At 41.4% G+C, this 8,276-nt stretch overlaps 1 protein-coding gene across 7 annotated transcripts in view; it reads left to right on the top strand.

Annotated features, from left to right (window-relative positions):
- The first annotated feature begins 2,717 nt into the window (after positions 1–2,717).
- The window catches only part of si:dkey-40c11.2 (drebrin-like protein A), a 31,538-nt gene continuing 25,979 nt past the window's right edge, over positions 2,718–8,276 (top strand). For all 7 annotated transcript variants that reach the window (XM_053325043.1, XM_053325045.1, XM_053325047.1 and 4 more), the window contains exon 1: positions 2,718–3,030. In XM_053325043.1, coding sequence (XP_053181018.1) covers positions 2,939–3,030 — 92 coding nt within the window. In that variant the 5' untranslated portion in view covers positions 2,718–2,938. The remainder of the gene's footprint in view (positions 3,031–8,276) is intronic.

Genomic DNA, 8,276 nt, shown 5'->3' with positions numbered 1-8,276 from the left:
GTTTCCTTTTCTTATCATGCCTGTCTGGCACCTGAATTGACCTCAATTGTCTTTCAAGGCAGTGAGCCTAGTGAGCCTCTCCCACACCGACCTCATTATCTAGCTCCATGAATGCAATAACACGACTCCTCAACTGCAGGAGGTGAGACAGTGTCTTCGGTCTACTATAGTAAGTAAAGAAAACAAACAAGAACAAAAAAAACAAAACAAAACTGCTGAATCCTTACAGTTGTCAATGGAAACAAGCATTATGCACATTATCTTTCATGACTTAATGATTTACACCCTGTTGATCTGTAAAACCACTGTGCTTGATGATTTCAAATGGTTGAGAAAATACCACCATGCACAGCAAGGTTTGACATGTTTGATATACTGTACAGCTGGCACGAAAGGCCCCTAAAAGGTTAGGCACATTCCAGCAGCTCGTACTGTAAAATTGTAAATTCAAAATACGTCATACTCTCATAGGACAGGCTGTATTTATGACAGCATGAACAGACGATTACAACCATTGCAACTGTCCATACACATGCAAATATGATAGCACATACTCTTTCATTAGTGGGTGGATCCTGGCCTCTAGGAGTGATGGAAAACATATTATTAGTGAGGAATAATAACAATAGGGGGACGAAGATGAGACTGTGACCCCTTGAACCCACACAACACCACCCCTCAGGTCTAAGTACAAGTACACCTGCCAGGCAAGCCTCAATACGCCCCAAGAAAAGTCCATGCTTACAATGAAGCAGTCGGTGTAGTGTCAGAACTATATTTTGTAAATTCATAGGGACATTATGCCATGTTTGTTATCCAATGTCATATGTCATTAGATGGTAGAACGGCCACATGTAACAGGACTTGATAAAAATCACTGAAGGATCTATGAATGATGGGACTTGTTTGAATTTAAGAGTGTTCTGAGAGGCTATGAGAGGATGTTGCGTGTGACTGGACCTCTCAGCACTCTGTCACCCACTCTCTGTTAGTTTAGGCGATATCAGAGAAGCAGGATGTTGAACAAAAAAAAGTCTGTGACAATTAGAGGAGTTTCAGTAAACGAGGAGAAAATCCCCGCTAGTACATACACACAAATACACGTCCAAATCCCCACTGGACATACAATCATTCCCACATTTAGACCCCATCTCCAACAACAGCTGCTACCGCACCCCTGTAGAGGAAATGCCAAAGTCCTCTGAAGTGGAGCATAACAGCACTGCAGTCACATCCACAGTGAAGGGCTAAGAGGCTGGAAGGGCAGGAGAGCCTCTAATAGCAGGAAGTTGTAAGAATAATAGCAGTATGGGGATGTCATGCCTCCTGTCCTTCTGGCATGCAAGCTTTGGCCAAAACAGCAGAGTTTATATGTGCTGCATACTTTCTTACACAACGCTAATTTTTCACACAACTTTCAGTGGGTAGTAGTAGACCTATCAAATATTTCTGTGACACTGCCATCACCTAAAACTAGTTGCAACCCTGTGTAAAAATATCCAAAGAGTCTAAAGAAAAAGAGGAGTACAAAGACATTGACAACCTCTTTCCCTTTAAAGGAAGTGGGTATTTTCATGAGTAATCGCAACTTCTGAGTGTGTCAATCCAATATTCACCAGAGTATTACTCAGCCACTGTTAACTATTTTCAGATCAAGTCTTAGGGGTGAAAAGCATGGCACAGAGTATTAACTGTTGATGAATAGTGATCAGAATAGAAATTTCATGAGGTGAAATCCAACCTGAAACATCAGAAAATAAAAACCTGTGACTTTTATCCTCTACATCTGTCTTGGATTATCTAAGAATGGCTGTTAAGTAAATTACAGAGCTCAGGAACAGTCTCATAATCCAAGATCTTAAACCGCCATGTTGACCTACAATCTGATACCAGTGTATGTGTGTGTGTGTGTGAATTTATCTCCAGTATTAGCCAGTGGGTGCATGAGTGCACCTGTGAGCGTGTGGATCAATGCATGCTGTGTTTGTGTGTCACTGTTGGGCAGCAATTGAACAGACCCCCAGCAGTCCTTAAACACTGAAACAGCCTCCCCTGCTCTTTAAAAAAAAAGTGCAGTCTGTTTCAGACTCAGTTCCCATGAAATTGGTCCTTCTTTGGGTCCTTGAGAGTTTGCCTGCACTGTCTGGTTTCTCCAGAGTCTGCCAAGGGCCAGTGGGGCTGATTCAAAGACAAAAAGAGACAAAGAGAGACTGACAAATCAAAAGCTGCAACACTGCCCCTGTAACCACTCTAAAGCACATAAACAATGCTTATTCTGGATTTCTTTCCACCTGGAGCTTACCCACCAAAAAAAGGTGATAATAATTACTGATTTTGCAAGTTATTGGAAAATAAACGATTTAATTGGATTGGTCAATTTGCTGTGTTAGTGTTATCTAAATATTCGTGATGCGGTGCATTGCCACCACTACTCTCTGCTTTGCTTTACCACAACAAAAGTGACTGTTGGTCACATTGTGGAACAACTGAATAGCAGGGAAGCTGCCCCATCGAAGACTAAGGTTACTAGTGAAAACCAAGATAAAGTGGATGTATGAGATATACATTTTATGAGTGGTTGCATTGCAGGCTGAACACTTTTCTTCCAAGTGACCCAGCTAGTGGAGTCATTATGCTTTCCACTCTCTCAACGGGAGGTGGGGCTTTATAGTGAAAACTTATTCTACCCCGCTCCACAAAGACCAGTGTGCAGTCGCTGCAGTCTCCTCCACGCTGTGAGTGCGCAGCGCCTGGACAGATTGGATTTGGAACTTAACCCAACATTGCATGAACTTGCGTACCTTTACTGCTGTTTTCTCGGCCGTGAACGACCTTCATAGTTCCGCTGTGGCTGTTTCCAGCAGATAGTCCGACCCCGAAAACCGTGGGGACCAAATAAGAAAGAAGCTGCGGGAGTGGCCTGGAAACCTTTGCCATCATGAGTATGCAAACGGTCAACCTTGATACCTACAGCCTGTCGCTGCTCACGGCCAAAGAGGACATCCTCAACACCCGGTCCTCCACTAACTGGTAACACAGTGCTCTTGAACAAAACTGTATCTGCCTGCCATAACAGAACCTGATTTGACTGCTTCATAGCCTAACAGATTAATGTCATTATAGTTTTATGCGTTTTTAAAATGAGAAAGACGAAGACATGTGGAATCAGAAACTTCCATGAAAGTTTCATGTTTTACTGAATGGGCCGTAGCAGTTTGCTTACGACTACAGTGGCAGTTGCGTAATAGAAGTTTGATTTCAATTAATCCAATAAGTAAAAGGCACACGGAGCTGCGCCAGCACAAGGGTAGGACACAACCTGGACTATATTTTAAAGTTCAGCAGTGACACACGCATGCAAGCTGTTTTAAGTGGCACAAAGACATATTGGCTCCCCTCTCCTGAGAGCTGATGTGAGGTGGATGGCCGTCCGTTTCGCACGCCAGACGGTTGGTGTGGCTCAGAGCGTAGCACCTGGCTGGCGGCCCGCTACCCTAACCCAGTCCTTTCCTTCCATGACTTTACTATTCTCCCTCTGGAGCTCTGAGGCTTCATTCTTCGTATTGAGGATCAGGTTTCTGCTGATGTGCAGGTCTTTGACAGGGGTTGTCTTTCATTTGACAGACAGGATAGCACGCATGCATGAGTAGCATCCACTTGACTATCAAATAGTACGAAGTAACATTTTGAGTAACAACTGAGATGTGTACAATAGATGTGTGCATTTAATAAGTGTTTCATATATATAGTTTTTCTTCTTATTATTCATACATTATGCTGTGGCGTATGTGTGACCATGTAACTTGGCTCATTCTCTCTTGTCACAGGGTTTTACTGGTCTGTCACTATGGTGACCTGTCGATTTTTTTCCTAACATGCCAACATCCAACTCTGTCTGCATGTCTGATTCTCTCTCTTTTTTCCTTTTCTTTTACTGTGTGTGTGTGTGGTATTCTCAACTCGAGCCATATGTGTTTTCACTGTCTGTTTTCAGCTAGCAAGGGGAGAATTAGACATGCTATCCCTCTCTTTCCACTTTTCCACTTTTTCTCATTTTAATGACCAACGGTATTGTAAATTACATTATTAAAGTTATAGCTGTAGAAGTGGGGCAAAGCCCAAGAACACGTGTGCTCATGTGTAAGCAGATGACTGAATATGTCTATCTCTGTTTTATGCTTTTCTACCTCTCATCTCCCTCTGCCTTTGGGTGTCTCTGTCCACTTTCATCCTACCTTTTCCCTGGCTTTCCATGACACTATGCAGACTTTAGGAAATGAGCTTTCAGAGCACCATGAGTTAACCTTGACAAGCTGAAATCTGACATATACGGTGGAAAGAAGTTCCTCATCCAGGCAGAACATGCTCAGTTTCCTTTCTTTTCTGTATTTGGAAAATCTCTAGAAGTTTCCATGTTCAGTATCACTATGGAGATTTTGTCCCAACACCTCCACACTGAAACTTCCCTGTTCCAGCAATATCTCACTGGAGAGTATTATTCTAAAATCTCAGTGAAAAACAGATCTGGTTTGTATTTGTGCCAACCCACTGGCTGTCAAACAATCACACAAAGTATCCACCACACACACGTGTATGCTTGTGCTTAGAAGAGACAAAAAGAGAAAAAGAAGGCAGCAGAGCAAAATCCCCTAGCATTCATTGAGCCAGCTATAGAGGGCTAAATAACAGGACACGATGATGTCATGATTCCCACTGTCAAACCACTGAGACAGACACCCACCACGTGTGTGGAAGAGATTTTATGAGCGCGCATGTGAGCCTGCGTGTGAACGTATTTGTGTCTAGTTGTGTATCATACAGAGACTATTAAAGCAAGTTGGGGGCATTGAGAAGTTTGTATGGAGAGAGGGGTAAGAGACTTGTTTTGTGGAGAGATCCCACCCCCACTGTGTGGCCTTGAGGTCCCTGTGTGTATTATCTAATGACCTTGTGTCCTGAATGGGAAACAGACCCTTTGTGGTGAGGTTGTGAAGAAAAGAGAAGCAATTTCAATACATCCTCCATTCAGACCTCTCTGCTCAACAAACAGCCTTGGAGGTCTCTTCTTAGTCTCCCAGACCACTGAGGACAACAAAACATCTCACTCGTGGGCTGGATATCTGCACTGTCTGCATGTGTTTTGTGTTTGTGTGACACATACTCCCAATCATTTGTCCAATCCTATTAAAAGAAAAACACGAATAAGTCTGAATAGCAGAAGAAAGTATGATTTATTTCCATAATTCATGTACATTGATACCAAAATAAATGATGTACTTGTAAGGGCACTCCCACAAATATCATTTGTCTGAAAGGACTGATACAGATTCAATACTACATTCAATCTGATCACACTCAAAACATTCAAGGTTCTTGTGTTTTTACTATTCAATAAAATGTCTCAAATAGTGGTTTGCTCTGCACATTCACACATTTTCTACCCAGCCAGTGAGTCAGTGTAAATAAGAGCAAGTTTCCAAAGCAGCAAGTAATACTGGAGGTGTCTCCCTGCCAAAAATACTGCTGCACCAGCTTAAGAAAACATTTTAAACCGGGGGAGAAATAAGTTTAGAAAAATGTTTGCAGCATTGTTTCAGGATTGAAAAGCATATCAGATGGGGATTTCTACAGAACCATGACACAGTTTGATCTCTATTCATCAGAAGTGGGTGTGGGCTGTATCAAGGCATCTGTGGGCCCTTGCAACCTCAGCAACTGCCTAAACACACCTATCTCATGGACTTACATGTCAAGCAGTGACACATTCATTATAGCAACAGAGTGATTCAGTTGAGATAAAGTCTGTGGAGATCTGGTCAATCTCCCTTAACTTCCAGTGAAAAGGCGAGATCCAATTCAGATTATTTTTTTTTACAGATATTGTGCTAGTAACATAAGTGACTCATGCATCTGATTTGAAGGTGTTTTCTTTTACTGTAAAGACAGTTTCTTGTTAATTTAAATTATTAATAATTTCTTGATAAGTTAAGTTGAATTTCCTGTGGAATGATTTTAAGCCTTCCTTTGTGACATTGCAAGGTGATACACATCTTTCACCAAATGGTAATGGTCACAGAAGCACAGATTATTACTTTCAGTTTTCTTACTTTTTGCAGCACCACTTTATGGTACCCAAGATGTTGTTCTTTTGCAGCTGCTGTAACATTGTAATACAGCATGTCATTCACTCTGCCAATTATATGGATAACTTCTTTCTTCTTCTTGCGAAGGGACTCTCCTGTTGGTGATGAATGGAGGAGCCTTTATTTCAGCATAGGCCTGGGGTGTTTGTGTTGCTGCTACTTGCCAGAATTTCCACAGGCTCATGCATGATTAACCAAGACCTAAAGAGTTCTTTGGTCTAAAGTTACACATCAGATGGAGTACACCTGTGGGTGTGGGGAGGAGGCAGGCAAAATGCATGGTGCCCAGTGTGTGTGGATGCACATAGCTGCTTCTGTTTGTGTAATGGTGTATTTCCTGACTCCAGAAGGAGATTATATATATAAATGCAGCAAGCCAGTTATCTTGTTTGTAGAGATAAACAACTATTATCATCATGCTGTTATCAAGCAATTACTAAGTGTCTGAACTTCCTCACACAGGTTCTGCTTTTTGTTCAGTTCCTTAATTATCCACAGATACCCACCTGTCAAACGAAACCCAACATGTTATTTGTTGACACATGACTTGTTGTGCAATCTGCATCTCTTTAAGTAACGTTAGTTTTCTGCATTTAAACAAATTGTTCTGATCATCTGACTATTGAATCTCAAATAATGAAAACAAGCAGTCTGGTTGATTTCCTTTGTCTGTTCAGGATACAGAAGGGACTCAAGGGTCTCACATGGTGTTGTTATCAGGCTGAATGATAACAGGACATGTTTGATTGATCCCGGATATAAATAGCGGTATGTTGTAAATGGGGAGTCAAAGGGTAGTTACACTGGAGCAATGCCCAGTCTACACTTTTGCTCTAGGTCTTGCTCTCACTCTCTGTCTTTCTCTCTGTCTCTGCTTCCTGTGCAATACAGTACCTGGCAGTAGCTGCCTGTTTGAAATAGATCTCCAATGATTTCTAAGGAAGCATGCAGGCATTTGCAGGACGTGAAAGAGGGGTTGAATAAATATTCTGCTCTAGGAAAAGATAGAAATTAAGTGTTGATCTCCCTATTGCTGCTGTAACAGTCTTGCAAAAAACAATTTTCATGTATTTCAGGTGACAGGTAACATAACTTTGAATTTGAAGGTTTATGTCTTCCTATATTGGTGGAGAACGTTTTTTAAATCTCAGAAATGATTGGTATGCACAGACACTGATTTCAAAGTTAGTATTCATTATTAACTCTATGAGTACTCCAAAGCAGCACTTAGAGTAACAACTAAGCAGATATAGGCACTTGGATTGGACTCAGGAGGAGTTAACATGACTTAAGGGTTACTAAGGGCTCAACTATAGGGCACTTTGGCTGACCAGAGCTATTGTAGTTCCTTTGGTGTGACATTAAGGTAAAATGATGTGTCCTTTTAGGGTATGGACTTTTCTTGCTCACTGTCACACCTCTACTTTTGTTACCTTACATTTGCACACTGTGGGTCTTAGGTTGTGCCTTCTGCAAAACAGTACCTTGAGCTTGCCTAGCTGCTTGTGTGAGCCAGTCTGTGGGTGGCATTTTGGAAGATGATGACAATGATGGCTATAATAGCTGTTATATGTATCTCTGTTTAGATGAACTTAGAGAATGATTTGAGCAGTAATCACTAAACAACTGCTTACTACTGCCTTAAACATTATTTAGATGCATCTGAGTTGTAAGATGAAGCTGCAAGGTAATAGTAGGTCTCAGGCATGATGAGACATGACTGCATAAAGTTATACCGTATGTGTGTGTGTACATTGCGTGCTTGTCTCTGTATGGGTTCCTTAGCATGCAAACTGTTGAGAAGAAGACCACAAATTGACACCGTGTTGAGGTGTACGTTGTAATTGCCTCAATAGAAAATGCAAAAGGATGGTTATTAATGTTTCATGACTCTGTGGCACTGCAGTGCTACTATTCTTCTAAACAGGCAGTTTAACTTGAAAATTATCAACACAAATGAACCTTAAAAAGACATTATATGCAACAAGTGTGTTTTCATTGTAGTACATGTTTTATTGAGATCTTTGTACAACAATAACCCTCCAAGTATTTTGTCACTTGTCTTCACACCTGACCTTTCCATCAAGTCCTCCTTTTGTTCATGCAAGTGCCTCAGAGCAGCTGACCTTAATC

The sequence above is a fragment of the Scomber japonicus genome, chromosome 9 (genome assembly GCF_027409825.1).
Source record: "Scomber japonicus isolate fScoJap1 chromosome 9, fScoJap1.pri, whole genome shotgun sequence".
NCBI classification, from domain to species: Eukaryota; Metazoa; Chordata; class Actinopteri; order Scombriformes; family Scombridae; genus Scomber; species Scomber japonicus.
The sequence above is the reverse complement of the archived record's forward strand: the minus strand, read 5'-3'. Positions and strand labels throughout refer to the sequence as shown.